The sequence below is a fragment of the Panthera tigris genome, chromosome F3 (genome assembly GCF_018350195.1).
Source record: "Panthera tigris isolate Pti1 chromosome F3, P.tigris_Pti1_mat1.1, whole genome shotgun sequence".
NCBI classification, from domain to species: domain Eukaryota; kingdom Metazoa; phylum Chordata; class Mammalia; order Carnivora; family Felidae; genus Panthera; species Panthera tigris.
Genome location: NC_056678.1, coordinates 28,013,475 through 28,028,676, shown reverse-complemented (window position 1 = coordinate 28,028,676; position 15,202 = coordinate 28,013,475). Strand labels below are relative to the sequence as shown.

The window sequence follows — 15,202 nt, the reverse complement described above, 5'->3', positions numbered from 1 at the left end:
TCTCTATCCCTAGCCTCACTAGAATGTAAGCCCATGACTGCAGAATCTCAGTTTTGTTTACTGTCTTATTCTTAGTACCTAGAGCAGTGTCTGGCACAAAGAAACCACTCAATAAATGTTAAATGAATAATGAGTCCAGTCCCAGATGGCTCACAGATGAGTGAGCTAGCCCACAAACACAAAGGAAAAAGATGATGTGAGACAACCCTCCCAGGAGCTCTCTCTCCCTGTAAAATAACTCAGTCTAGGGGCTACAAATGTGACCAGGGAAATAAATTAACCATTAACACCTTAGTACACACAGACACAAAATTAGTTAGAGGGTTACTTTTGAGAGGGACACTTGAGTACAGAGGGCTTCTAGTAGGCTGGGGAATTAGATGTGGGGGTCCACTGGAGGAATCCCCTCATGACCTTACCAGGGTGGCCAGACCTGTGTGCTGAGGATACACTGATTCCACCGCAATGGCCATGCCAATCCAGCGCAGCTTAGTGTGGAGAGGGGGCTTCTCATCCATGATTAGAAAGCCCTCAAATACGGTTTCCCTTGGATGGTCACAGACCTCAGGGGTGTGGGCACATCTCATCCTTGTGGGGTCATGATGATCACAGACTCAGAGACCTCCCTCTTCTCTCTCACCTGCTTCTAACTCATGTCTTATTGCGTGGAGGGATCCCCAGAACTCTCTTGGTACAGCGTAAATCGATCCAATCTATTCCAATTTACTCCTTTTCCGTTAGATACGAGGCTCGTGAGAAGCCAAATGACCTCCTCGAGTCCCCAACAGCGACCGGAACACCGGTCGGGGCCTCTGCAGGGCAAACGCCCCTCTCCTGGAGGGCTGGAGTGGGGGGCTCCAGGGCCGGGGTTGCGCTCCCCGCCCCCTGCCGCCGAACACTCTAGCGCTGACTCCGAGGCCTCGGCGGACCACGGGGCGGGGAAAGAGGCGGGGCCGGGCCTAGGGGGCGGGGCCCCGTGGCTCCTCCCCCCGACGGACGCCGGAGGAGCGGCGGAGCGGTCGGGCGCCGACTCGTCCGAAACTGGTGCGCAGTGGTGGGCGCCGCCTCGGAGGATGGGCTGGTGCGGCCGCCGCTCAGGGCCGCCGCCGTCGCTGCTGCTGCTGCTGCTGGCGGTGGCCGGCGCCGGCGCGGCCCCGCGCTCCGCGCTCTACTCGTCCTCCGACCCGCTGACGCTGCTGCAGGCGGATACGGTACGCGGCGCCGTGCTGGGCTCCCGCAGCGCCTGGGCCGTGGAGTTCTTCGCCTCCTGGTGCGGCCACTGCATCGCCTTCGCCCCGACGTGGAAGGCGCTGGCCAACGACGTCAAAGGTGAGAGGCGGGCCGGAGGGCCTCTCGCGCCATCCCCCACCCCGGCCGACCCCCTCCACCTGTCGGGCCGAGAGCCTCTCCCACCGGCCCATCGCCTCGCCCACCTCTTTCTCTTGGCCGCTTTGCACTTCTCCCCGGTTTCCAGCCCTCGACTCCATTTTTGGCTCCCGCGCCTCCTCTCTCCCTTTGGCAGGTGTGCCAAGCTTCTCTCCCCTCCCGGCGGCCTGGGCCCTCGCACCTGCTCTGCTTTTCTGCCCGTCTTCTACCGGCTTACCGCCCCCATCCCTGCGCCGGGGTCCTTTGTTCCTCCGATTGCTAGGCTGACACCTTACTGCCTCTTCTACAGTCGCCTGTGGCAGTCCCCTTCCTCTCGCCCAGGGACCCGTCTCACCTTCCTACGGAGTTCTTCCGCTGCTCTGGGATCGGTACTAAGGACAAAAGGAACTGACATTCCGTCTGCCGCCCCAACAACCCCTTGGCTAGTTGACCCAGCTGCTACTTAGACTTCTTTTTTTAGCTCTACTTCGGAGACAGCGTTTTCCTGCCTGGGTTCCAGGCCTCTCCTGACCTGCTGCCTCCAGTTAATTAGCTTCTGGGCCACATCCTTCTCTCTCTTCCCCTTGGCCATGAATCCTTCCACACCCTTTTGCTTTAACCAAAGGAACCCAGAGGCCCCACTGAAGACAGCCTCTCCGTATGTGTTTGGCCCTTGCTCCACGTTCTTGTTCTCTGGCCTGACCATATTTCCTTGATTCTAAGAGTCCCTCAATTGTGATACACACCATTCATTTACTGACAGCCTGAGGGGTAGAGAGATAACAAGACCACTAAATGTATAGAGATTTAAAGGCGTGCTCTGTTGCAGAAATGGTAAATTTTTTAAAAACTTAAGACTAGAGCTGAAAAAATATGGTCATAATAGTAATTAATATGTACTGAGTGCTTACTGTATGTCTGACACCTCCCTGGGTAAGTACATAACATGCACTATCTCGATTTCCTTTCCACAGTTTAAAGATCTCTGTGGGTTCACACGTCTGCCTCACCCAGGTAGTAGGTGTTTGGTGGGTGGGGTGGTAGTGATTGGCTTCTGATTTGCTGCCTCCGAATGGAGCTACTTCCTGATTGTGGTGCTAGGGCCCTCGCAGGGCCCCGGACTGGAAATGGTCACTGACTGAGGGCATCTTGGGGAATAGGCCTCTTTCTAGAAAGAGAACTGGAACCGCTGTTTCCTCGTTGTGCTGTTGGTATTTCTTGATAAACTCAGCCATTCGTGGCAGAAAAGTGCATTTGTAGGTGTTGGTTTTCAAACCGAGGCCACCACTCACCGTGAGCAGCTTGCGTAGTGGCGACTGAAGTGGCGAGCTGGAAAGATGCATACACCTGTTAGCCACGTGGTCCCAGAATGTTATTTTTGACAAAACCGATAAACTGTTTCACCTCCAGTGTACATGTAGACGCGTGTCTGCATGCCTCTCTGGTCCCATCACCGGAATGAGCCATTTCTCAGCAGCTCTTCACACTGTTTCAGTGATGTCAACACATCTGGTCAGGGCAGAAGGGAGGAAGAAGAATGTTGAACATGCAGCCGGAACACCTCAGGGGACATTGAGGGCCTGAAAATCATAAAAATCCCCAGATCAGTTTCCATCTTGAGGCCGTGAGAGGTCTTTAATGGCTGCAGATGAACCCAGCCTAGAAGAGTCTTCTATCTTAAGAACGTTGGAGGGAAGGGTTAGCTTCCAGCTGACTCATATGTTTGGCCTCTTGCGACCCAGGGTTTTCCAATGAATTGCATAGTCAGACACTGACCCAGCTTACTCCTGGATGAGGGTTGCCACTTCCAAAAGGGGTCTTTCCCTAGTGTACAGAGGGACAGCCTCCCCCTAAAAAACACCAATCATAACTTAATCTGAGGAAGGAAAATGAAAGCCTCGAAGTCTGAGGAGATGAATCAGTCAGTGGGAAGTGGGAAATTGAGGTGGGAACCGGAGTTCTCTCGCGAGCCACAGGGATGGGTCAGCCCCCTTAACAAGATCCTGTGGGAGGATAGCAGTGGCCGAATCTGGTGTCAGCCTGCAGTGATAGAGAATGCCCCTACTCCAGTCCAAGGGGGAGGCCCTGCTGGGAAGCCAGGGTTATTCTCACATCACCTCTGTATTCCCGAGGTTCCTTGAGAAAATGGTTGTGGGCCAGCAGAAGGCTCAGACACCATCATGGGCCTGTGGGAGTGTGGCCCCTGCCTTCTGCCAATGGGATGAGTATCTGGGGTAGAAGCAGTGAGAGTGTGGAAGGCCATGGGGGGAGAGAAAAAATTTGCAACCCGGCCCAGCTGGCCTCAGGCATTTCATCTGACTGGCTCGGGCTCATTTGTTCAGTGACTTGTAGGATAGGTTCTCTGGGGCAGTCATTGCCACGGACTAGCACACTGGCTTCGAAAGATCTGGCTCATCCCTTTCTATTCAGGAGCAGCTCTTATTGTGTCACTAGATGTTTGGGAAATTGATTGCATTCATTTTAAGTCTTCATTACTCTTCACTGGCTAATCAATGAGTAAATATTTGTTGAGTGACCTCTGTGTGCAAAGCATTGTTTACATTGCAGTTTGGGTTTGGGAAGTGAGCTACACACAGAAGGAGAATTGGCCACAGTAAGAAGCTGTGTTTGAAAAGGGACAAAGGAGTGGCTCAGCCATTTCTTGTAGGAATTGAGGGAAGGGGGAAGTCACAGGAGGCTAATCTGGTCACCAAAGGCCATCATTTAAGCAGTTTTCACACTTGCCTTATGCCAGGCACTTTGCTAAGGGCCACTATTACATATAATCTTTATGAGAAAATATTGGAGCAGTCGATTGTATTTTGTTTTTAACAGATTAAGTAACTTGCCCAAGATAGTACAGATGCTGGAGGAGGTTCGTGAGCCCCTCTCTCTCTCTCTCGAGCCCAGGCAGGTGGAGAAGTGGGTGAAGGAGGGAGGGTACAGGTGGGAAAATGGCCCCTGCAAAGCCATGGAGATGACATTTATAAGGCATGGATGTTTGAGTGATGCTGAACAGCATTGGTTTGCCTCTTTTTTTTTTTTTTTTTCCCATGGTGTAGACCACCTCTCTTACTTGTACCCCTGTGATGCCTTAGTGCAGAGTCTGGCACAGGGTAGGAGCCCACTGAACACTCATCCAGGCCGATGGCATGAGCCTCATGGGATTCCAAGTGAGAATGTAGTGACTGGGCCTTCTGCTGGTGCTGTGGCTCTTCTGGACTTAGACCTGGAGTGTCAGCCAGTGTGAGGGCTAGGGAAGGCATTTGGTCTATCCCATGACCTCACTGCCCAGAAGTCTACAACAAGGAGTCAGGGGTGTGGTGGAGACAGCATGGCACTGGCTAACTCCTTGTCAGGAGGACTCCTGGAGAGTTGGATGGGGGTCCAGTTCTGACCACTCGACTTGACTGGCTCTTGGTGGTTTGGGTGGGTCTGGCCTCTGCCTTAATAGTGGCTTGCTTAACACGCAAAGGACTAACGGCCATTTTTCTTGGCGAGAGTTTGCCATTAAGCGCTTGAACAGCTGTTGGAGCTGGAAAGGAGAGGAGAGACCATCCACCCTGGCCCCCATTTGACCCGGGAGGCCCAGAAAGAAAACATGTGCAGCTCTTGGTGCTTTGGCCACTTATAGCCATAATCAAGACATGTGGCTCTGGGTCCATGCCCCTTCCTGGACTGGTGAGTGGGGGTGGGGATACTGCCTAGCACTCCAGAAGGAGCCCATGACCCCCCTTACTATGGGTGTCTCTTTACTCACCACCTCAGAGACCATAGCTGTCCTAGTTATGCTTGTGTCCCCATCCTTCCCTTCTACACTTGCTCATTTACTCTGTTGTTAATAGAGAAATTACTTCGCCAGGGCAGTAATTGCAATAGGAAACTTTTTTCTCCCCAGGAGCGGGGCTGGTCTGATAACTGCTAATGTTAGGTGTTAGGCCTGCAGATTGCAGTGTTTAAGTCACCTGACACTTTAAAAAGCCTCCCTCGCCCAGTTCTCTTCCTCTTTGACAGGAGTGCACTTTACTTAAATGCAGCTTTGCATTACCAGTGGAGCACCCAGATAACAGCACCCTGTTCCTTGGACTGTTACTAGAATGATGAGTGTATCAAACCAGATCTTTATATGTCATTATGGCTCATTAAGGTATTGACATTGATATTCCTGAGAAACCTTCCTTAGCTGACACTCTCGGCACCTGACTGGCCTCAGCCTACCCCTCCACTTCCCCCTGTGGCTGAAGAGGCACGGGTTCCATTTCATGGGGAGAAAGAGAATCAAGGTATAAAGAGAAGGAGTCAAAGACCTGCTCAGGAGCGAGGGTCTGAGAACTCCCAGGCATCACCTTTCCCCCCTGTCTCCACTACTAACACCCCCCTCCACCCCACTCCCTGGGTTTTCTGGTTGCCAAGCCAACAGAGCAGCTCTCTGTTCTGTCTTGGGCCCTCTTGAGACCAGAAGAGAAGCTCAAATCCTGGGTTCAGATCCCAGATCTACCATTGATTCATGTGTGCCTTGGGCACAGTTCTCTGATCTTTGTCTCACAGTGGTAGTTGCACATTAACTAGATAAATTAGGCACACAATGATCTCTTCATAAACTCTGTACATGTGATATCATCATCTAAGAGGAGAGTCTATGAAAGCAACTGAATGTTTGGGTTAAAGAATTTATGCTACTTGAAGACAGCATTGTGTTTACGTTCTCTCAAGGTTGTGATCAGAGCCAAGAGCAAAAACAGAAGGGTAATATCCTGACCCTGGTGAGGTGGAAAGGGAAGGGAAGTGGGTTTGAGTCGGGTAGCCTTTGGACAACTTGGAGGCCTCAGTTGCTTGCCTCATTTGTAAGGTGCGGGGAGTGATGCCCCCCCTCCAGTGGCCGTGGTGGAGACAGGGTGTGTCATAGGTGCTCACTGAGCACCAGCTTTCTGTTCTCTCCCCTCCCTGCCCCTTCAGTCTTCGTGTCCCAGGGGCAGTGGACACTGACTCTGGTCCAATGGATGGTGGCCTGTACTCTTGGAGAAGAGGGGAGCAGTTGAGGCCTTCAGTGCTTGGTCACCCTGCCAGGTGACTTTGTGAGACCCCCGCCAGGGGCCCTCACCGGTGGAAGGACACGGAAGTGCTTCTCTTTCATGTTTTTGTCTAATTGGCTTACTCCTTTGAGAGTAGCCAAGTCTCGCCACACAAGGTGAGCAGAGCCTGAGATGCAGAACAGAAGGCGCCAAGCCTTGAGTGTGCCAGACGGCCGCAGGAGGCGACCTGTGCTTCCCACTCTCCCTGGGACTCCCTTGGGCAAGGAAGGAGCCATAGGAGGGAGGCCTGGGGTGCTCTCGTCTGTGATCCAGGACAAAACCCTGTACCTGGGCAGCTCTGCTCTCCTTCACAGGTGGCTGGCTTTAAGCTCGCCCCCTGCCTGGGCCTGCTAGACTGAGGCAGAGAGCAGAGAGCAGTGGTTCCGGCCCTGGAGCTGCTGAGAGCCAGGGCTGATCCTGCAATGCCCTGTAATGCTGTCAGTGCTCACTGAGGACAATGGGCAAGCTGGGCAGTGAGGTTGCACACATGAAGAAGCACTTGGGGCGGACAGGCTTGTGACTGTCACAGAGACACGAGCAGGGCTCTGAGCTTATTGCTCACACAGGCGCCTGTCAGCTGACTGATAGGCTTCCACTCAATTTCTGCCCTTCCGGCGAAGCCTGTGCTTGGTCCCCGGGGCTGGTCTCCCGTGTGTCCAAATCCCATTAGAGCTCTGCGCCATGTGGCAGGCACCAGTCCATCGCCACCTCACGGCTGTGTGGCCTCACGTGTGTGTGTATCTTGCCCTCCAGCCAAAGCAGCCTCAGTGTAACGTGGAACCTTAGCAGGGGGACCCGACCTGGAACCAGAGCTCGGGGGGCCTGCCTGGTAGAGAAGTTTGTTTGCTCTTTCACAGATCCTGGGCTATGGCCCAGAATGGGGCCATTATTTTCTCTGCCGGTGAGTTTGAGCGGAGGGGGGACTTGCAGCCTGGGGCCTGTTGAAGGAGCAGGGTGCCCAGGCAGCTTGGGAGCTGTTAACCTTTCCAGACTCTGGCCTCAGGCTTCTTTTCCTGCGGTTCCTGGACTCCAGGTGCCTTTCCCTCCCTCCCCTGGGTTTCCTGCCTCCCTGTCCGGCGGGGGAGCTAGTCCTCACCACCCCGTGTGCCGCCCATGCCAGCCAAGCTGGGCCGACAGCCAGGACCTCTGGCCGCAGAAGCCTTCACTCAGCGTCCACTGGGGAATTCTAAAGCTCCTGAGGCATGTTCTTCGCCCTTCTGGAATGGATGCTCTCTAGAGGGCAGCAGGGACAGAGGCAGTGCCAGGGCTTGGTCCCAGGGCGTTCAAGATCATCTCACATTTTTTGTCATCCCCCGCAGCCTCTGTGCCCCTCCCCCACCGCAGAAAATGGAGGAACACAGATACCATTACAGGACAGTGTTGCCTGAGCTGTTTAACCGTGTCCTAAGCACTGGCCAGGTACAGGATAACCAGACTATTTCAGAGACCCCTCCCGAGGAAGGGGTGACCTTTTCTCATGAGAGCCTTAGGGGCAGGTACTCTGGGCATTGGTGAGGGTGGAATGTTGCACTTTGGGGGTGAGCAGGCGGAGGTCCCGGTCCCTCTTACTTCACCTGATTTCTTTGCTTTCCCTTTCAGACTGGAGGCCAGCACTGAATCTCGCCGCGCTGGACTGTGCTGAGGAGACCAACAGTGAAGTCTGCAGAGACTTCAATATCCCTGGCTTCCCGACCGTGAGGGTGCGTGACAGACAGGGAGGGGAGAGAGGGCACGGCACTGGCGGTGCATGTTGCCCACTGCTGCCCCGTGCTGCCCTGACATCTGAGCTCCGTGGTGGCCTCTGATGCCTCTGGCCTCGATCCGCTTAAGTCATGGCCTCTGGAGCACTGTTCCTGTGCTTGATGAGACACCTGTCGTAGAGGCAGAAAGGGATGTGAATCGGGAGGTTCGTTTCGTCTGGCCAGTTCTTCCCTTTATAAGGAGGGGAGGGGCCGATTTCAGCTGCTCTGATTTGAGCTGTGAGGTAGTTATCGCCTAGGCTGGTGAGAACCCTCAGCCCCCAGGATCCTCTTTCCAATTCCTCTCCCTCCCGACCTCCCAGCCGTAGAGGTCTGATCCAACCCTGTAAAACCCGATTCAGGCTCTGACCCACCCATGGGCAGGATCAGACTCAAGGGGCCTGATGATCCTCTAGAAAATACCAGCAAGCTTCGTCTTCATCAGGCAAGTGCCTTGAGACAAGTAGCTCAGAAGTGACCTGCCCGGGTAGCCTCACCCCCTGGTCAAATGCTGATGCCTCAGGCAGCAGGGGTCCCCATCATGGGAGCCATCACACCCAGCACATGAGGGCTCTGTCACCCCAGCTCTGGCTGAAAGTAGCGTGAGCTCTCCAGTGAGGCCTTGCCTGGCAACCTGCCTACTGTGGGGCAGCAGCAGCTTAATTAACATCTGAACAACTTCCAAGGCTCTCAAGTAGGAGGTTCTGGAAAGCCCAGAACAGCAAGGTTGTGCCGTTATACTTAGTGCCCAGGGCTCAGCCCTGGCTGTAATCCAATTAGTTTGCTTCCAATTTAAAGAATCAGAATCTCTCTCCCTACCTCCAGCTATAAATAGTAAGCCTCCTTCTACCAGAATGGCATCTAGAAAAGCATTTCTTCTATAACCACTAAGAATAATCAGGAAAGACCTCTGAAGGTTAAAATGCTAAGCATTGTCCTTAGAACAAGGTATCTGAACACAGCGGCCTCAAGTTGCAGGCTGACCCACCAGCCATATCTCAGCCTAATGATTCCAAGAGAATTTGTCTGGAAAACAAGGCTCCGGACTCCAGCAAGAATGTCCAGCTCGACCTCTATGTGACCTTTCTGTTCCTCACACCCATTGGAATCCTGCTAGGTTCAGGGTTTCCACAGCCCCAGCGAGCTCCCTCCTACACTCTTGTTACCATTTGGGGTCAGGCCTAAACCCCAGGTGTAGCTGAGGCTAGGCCTGTCTGGGGAACAGCGTGGTGAGCCAACACCTCCTGCCATATCATTTAGAGGTGGCAGTAAAGAGATTGCCTATCAGTCATCCCTTTCAAGTTAAAGACCTCCCTGGCAGGGCCACTGCTTTATCCTTGTCCTGAAATATGTAACTGAAAATACTCAGAATTACTGTACAGGGATCTCTGTTACTTTTGCTGAGCCAGGGTAAGCAGCCCAGTGTGGAAAGCTGTGGGAAGACCACCGTGGCTAGAAGAGTCCTCATTCACAGGCTCATACTTCCGTCAGTGAATACTGGCCACAGGGGTCCAGCCCCTGCTCAGCCCCTGGGAAAGGGATTGGCATTGGTGCCAGGGCCGCGTCAGGACGTTCTGGCAGGGTTCTGTGGGACCTGGCACCTGGGGCTTTGTGTTTCTGCCGGGAGAGGCTGGGGCTCAGTGGGTGTGAGGGAGGCAGCTCAGGCAGTCGGGAGGTCCCCCATAGCTCCCAGTGCCTGGCCTGCCTGTGTCACGCAGCACACGCAGCCCAAATACCTCAAGAGATTAATCATCTCCTGCACCGCCCAGCTGGCTGTGGGAGGGGAGCTGGGAGAGAAGGCCCCACGCTGGTCGTCTTGACCTTTCCCAGCCTTCACACGGGCAGTGCCTGGCTGGGCCTGGCAGTCCAGTTTCAGCAGGGAGAGACACTCAGTGTCCTGTTGTCAGGACTCTGGCCCAGGTGGTTCTAGCTTCCGATGGGTCTCTGCTCTAAGGCACTGGCTTTCAAACCTTTTTACTGTAACCTACAGTAAGATATATACATTTTCCAATGACATCCAGAAGTTGATTTGTATGTGATCACTAAACCAAAAGTTTCATAAAACAGTATTTATTCTTCCTAAATGCAGTGCATGCTACTATTTTTGTTCCATTTATTATTTTTTTTAACTCCTAGCTGTGATTCGCTAAACTGATGTTCCATCTTACTACTACGCTGCTTCAAAGTTTTGGAAAATTCCAGATCTCCAGAAATTCTAGCCCATTCAGAGTCTGGTGTGCCTGTGGGCATCGTGTCTGGACTCCCTAGAGAGCAGAGCAGAGGCTAGAGGTCAGCCTGGCTGCCAGCAGGCCAGAGAGATAGCCCTGATGCCCTGTCTGCTGCCCCCGCCCGGGGCTGGACCTGTCCACACTCCTGCCTCTAGAGCCTGTGAGAACTCCTGTCGCACAGGGCAAGGGAGAGTGTTGCTGGTGTGATGGAGGCAGACCCACACAAGAGTCTGGCCACCCCCAGTTACATGTATCATTGTCCCTTTCTTCTCCCTCCTACCCCTTTTGTCACCATTAGCAAACAGTGAGCTTCCACTAGCCCAGCCTGTGTAGCAAACATCTGGCCCTGCAGGGCCAGCTGGCTGTGTCAGGTGCCTGTCAGACTGGAGCCGGAGCCCAGCTGGAAGAAAACAAAGGTGTGGGGGAGGGAGGGACTAGTTGGCAACAGGTTCTGGCTGGCACTTGGAGACCTAGAGGCTGGATCTAGTGGGGAGGGGCTCTGCCACGGGCCACAGTAGTGCTGTCAGGGGATATTCCATCAGGACCCCTTGTAGCCAGAAGCCCAGCAGGGGCAAGATTACAGAGAGCATCAGCATTGGGGTGGAAGAGGACGGAAGTCTCCCCTTTGCAAGATTCTGAGGAGATACTTCACGTGGGTTCAGATCCTGGTTCCACTGCTTACGATATATGACTCAGAAAGTTGTTTAACCATGCCTCAGCAACAGGCCTCATTTTCCTTGTCTGTAAAAACTGGGATGCTAATATCTCCACCTAATAGGACTGTGGCCGAGCGTGAAGTGAGGTCTTACACGTGAGAGTGCCACAGCATTGTGGAGTATCACGTGGAGTTCAGTAAATGTTACTTGGCTTCCTTCCCATCGTCCGGCCTCCTTCCTAAATCATCCTGTGGAGCTCACGATGGCTCCTCTGTGGGCGCTGCATTTAAGGCAGTCCTTCCATCAGCAGCCCTTGAGTGAATGTTTGCTGGGCGCACTGCGCTGTGCTCACCATCGTGGGGGAGACACAGAGAACTCAGCAGCTAGGTAGTGGGCAGTGAACGCCAGAAGAATCGCCTGGGCTCCCTGAGCCCTCTCCCTAACACATCAGAGAGGTTTCATGGAAGAAGGGGACTTCCACTTGGTATTGAAGGACGTGTGGGCTTTGGCTAGGAGAAGAGGAATGCGGCCAGAGGAGGAGGTAAGAGCAGAGGCCCTGTGTGGGCAGAACCGTGTGACATGTTGAGAAGACTGGTCTGGCTGGAGCAGAGGCTCCTGGGCAGGGCTGAGGCAGGGTGGTGGGGCCCAGGAATGGCAGGTCCCTGAGTTCAAGGCTGGGAGTGTGGACGGCCTGTAGGGGCACAGAGGCTGGGCTGTTACCTTATGTGGCACTTGCAAGAGGGTGGGGTGTCAGGGAGGGGGACTCCTGGCTCTCTCAGGAAGAAGGATATGAGCCCCCAGTCAGCAGTCACCTGCTCTCTTGTGGTCCCCTCCACAGTCAGGCCCCAACATAGCAATGGTTAGGCATATGGATCCTCCTGGGATCACCATAAGATATTTGGAGACCGGGTCATTTTCCTTGAAACTTGCCTTAAAAGCTTGGATCCAGTGTTATCGATGGTCACCACTGGAAAGTATGCTTTCCATTCAGCCTTATTTGACCCCTAGAAAGGCAGTTACTCTTGATATTGGTGTTGCTTCTTGACAGATTGGTAAAGACCCACCTGCTGCCCCTTGGTCTCCTGCCTTTGGGGAGATGGGGAGGTCTTCCAGGGGCGCAGAGTTGGGGAAGGGTCCTGCGTGAAGTGGCGGGAGGAAAGGGACCGGGTGCCGACTGCTCCTGGAAGAAAGAAAACTCACTGCTGACATCTTAATTACCTGTTTCCAAGAGTTGTGGTGGTTTCCCTTGGGGAGGGCACACGCCTCCTCCAACAGCTGACTTAAGAAGGATGCATTTTAATAGGAGGACAAAAATGTGCCCTGACTAGATTTTAATATGATTTTCACATGAGCATCTAAGATGATCAAAGGGCAGAGGTTCTCTGCTCAGCTGAACAGATGCCTTCTGGGAACTTCCATGTTCTCGACACCGTGGGGCTTGCAGAGGTGCCAGAGTACAGTCCTCTACAGTCCAGAGAAAGTTCCGGTTTCAGGCCTGTCATAGCTGAAGTGTAGGGAAAGGGGACAGTGGGGGTAAGTTTGGGTCAGGTCCTAGAAGGCCTCGGACCCAGTGAGTTTAGCCATTATTCGTTGGTAGTGGGGAATCAGGGGAGAGATTTGCAGGAGAATGACATGATCAGACCGGAACTGTGCCACTAAGCAAAGGGGCAACGAGGAACAGAGTTGGAGAATGCAAAAATTGAGTGGATGAAAATGTCTGAGCTCACAGAGGGACAGGTGACAACTGTTGCATTAGGCCAGGAAATAGGTGGTAAGCCCTGGTCTGGACAAGGGCAACTGGCCCAGACGACTGGTGAAGAATCACAAAGGTCACATTCACAGAACTTGTCCTCTGACTGGCTGATGGGGTTAGGGGGAGGACGAGGTGCTGGTCTGGATAATGGGGGGAGAAGGATGAGCATGGGATGAAATAAGCAACATAAATGGAGAAACAAGTTGGGGGAGGGGTGACTTAGAGAGTTGGGGGAGGGGTAGCACCTGGGTGGAGGGCACCAGGAGGAAACGGAAGTCTAGGACAGGTGAGGACCTGGACAGAGGGTTCAGATTGCAAATCATTTAGACCAAGTAGATGACATTGGCAAGGGAGGCAAACAGTAGGCTTATTCACTCATTCATTTGCTCCTTTGTCCAAAAGCATGGATTAACCTCCTTGTTTTTGACGATGCCTCCCAGGGCTTTTTATAAAAAAAAATTTTTTAATGTTTGTTTATTTTTGAGGGACAGGGTGTGAGCAGGCAAGGGGCAGAGAGAGAGGGAGACACAGAATCCGAAGCAGGCTCCAGGCTCTGCGCTGTCAGCACAGAGCCCGATGCGGGGCTCGAACTCACAAACCATGAGATCGTGACCTGAGCTGAAGTCGGACGCTTAACAGACTAAGCCACCCAGGTGCCCCTTTCCCAGGGCTTTTTAAACAGAAGAGTGTCAAGAGCTGATGCATGGCTAGAGACTGGGTACAGGAGATGGTGGGGGCAGGGGACGCGAGAGAGGAGTCCAGGGCGAGGCTAGGACAAGGGTGAAGGGAAGGCTGTGAAATGGCGAAGAAGGCCTGGTCGGTGTCACGCAAATCAAGGGAGATGGCAATGTGAAGGCCAACGAGGAGAATGTCAGGAATATATGGTACAAAAAAATGGCAAAACCTGGCCATGGGGGCAAAGCAGACACTGCAGAGGAAGCAAGGAGGCGCTGGAGAGGTCATTGGATTGGCCAAAGGGGTCAGCTGAGCAGTGGGGGCACAGGCCACAGGCCACAGCATGGGAGTGAAGTGAGGGGGCATGGGAGTGAAGTGAGGGGGCAGCCGGAGAGGGAGAGCGGACCCTGCTTTGGGAAATTTGGCAGTGCTAGGAAAACGGGAAATGCAGTAACTGGAGGAGGAAGGAGGGCGTCTCTCTATTCTCATCCCACTTCCCTTCCTGCCCTTTTTTAAAAAAAAAAATTAGGAGGATTGGAGTCTATTTGTAGGCTTAGGGAAGTTGCTGGCAGAAAAGGGGAAAGAGATGAATTGATCGGAAAAAGTTCCTAAGAGCATGAAGTTGGGAGCTGGAGCCCCAGTGGCGACATTGTTCTGGAAGGTAGATGGGCATCTGAGGACAGAAGGGAAGGCTGTGTAGTAGCACAGGGGCACGTGGAGGGACGTGGGAGGTCTTCCTGGGGGTGTGTCTTGGGTCCCTGCATTCCCCTGGGTCAGTCTTGCTGGGGCTCCTGTCTCACTCCCTGCTGCCCATGGCCGGGGCCTTTAGAAGTCTCCGCTGGGGTCCAGGGAGGGTGCCTTTTGATGGAGGTAACATGCCAGCCCCTTTTAATAAAGCACCTGCTCAGACCTGGGTGACCTGGTGGTTGATGAAGACAAGTTGCCACACTGCTTCTCATGACTGAAAATAACACCCGTAGCAGTGACGGTCCATAAATGCCTTAACATGCTTTCTCTACTCGATCCCATCGCAATTCAGGAACTTTGTGATTGTTCTTACAAGTGTTAGGATAACGTATAATTTCACTCAGAATTTGTTCAATAACTGCAAAGAACATTATCATACATATATGTGGCAGGGCGCCTGGGTGGCTCAGTCGGTTAAGCGTCCAACTTTGGCTCAGGTCATGATCTCACATTTCATGAGTTCAAGCTCCGCATCAGGCCCTGTGCTGACAGCTCAGAGCCTGGAGCCTGCTTCGGATTCTCTGTCTCCCTCTCTGTCTTCCTTTTCCCCACTCACAGTCTGTCTCTCTGTCTGTCTCTCTCTCAAAAATAAACATTTAAAAATGAAAAATAAAAATAAATATATGTGGCGTGTATCTGTGGATGGTTTTCACCTAGAATAAAAGTTCATATTAATGGTCTAGAAAGAAAGAGGATAAAGCAGTTAGCAGGAGTAGGAGCCAGGTGAGGTCAGAGGGAACAGGAGAAGGTTGTAGATGGGAAGAGGTGGGTGGCTCCTGTGCATCTTTGTGGTTCCTCATGTGGGAGGGTGGGCAGGTGGCCTGTTAGTTTTCCGCCTACAAATGGCTAGAATAAACAAATGCTAGCTGGTCAGTGTTTCCTAGTGTTTAAGAGGTGGAACAAGGGAAGGGGATGGTAGTAATCATGCAGTTAACACTTATTCGTTCCTTACTGTATGCATCAGACA

General features: G+C 53.1%; 1 protein-coding gene across 1 annotated transcript in view; it reads left to right on the top strand.

The window, feature by feature from the left end:
- Positions 1-764: 764 nt before the first annotated feature.
- QSOX1 (quiescin sulfhydryl oxidase 1) overlaps positions 765-15,202 on the top strand; it is a 35,561-nt gene continuing 21,123 nt past the window's right edge. The window contains exons 1-2 of the mRNA XM_042975692.1: positions 765-1,329; positions 8,037-8,137. Coding sequence (XP_042831626.1) covers positions 765-1,329; positions 8,037-8,137 — 666 coding nt within the window. The remainder of the gene's footprint in view (positions 1,330-8,036; positions 8,138-15,202) is intronic.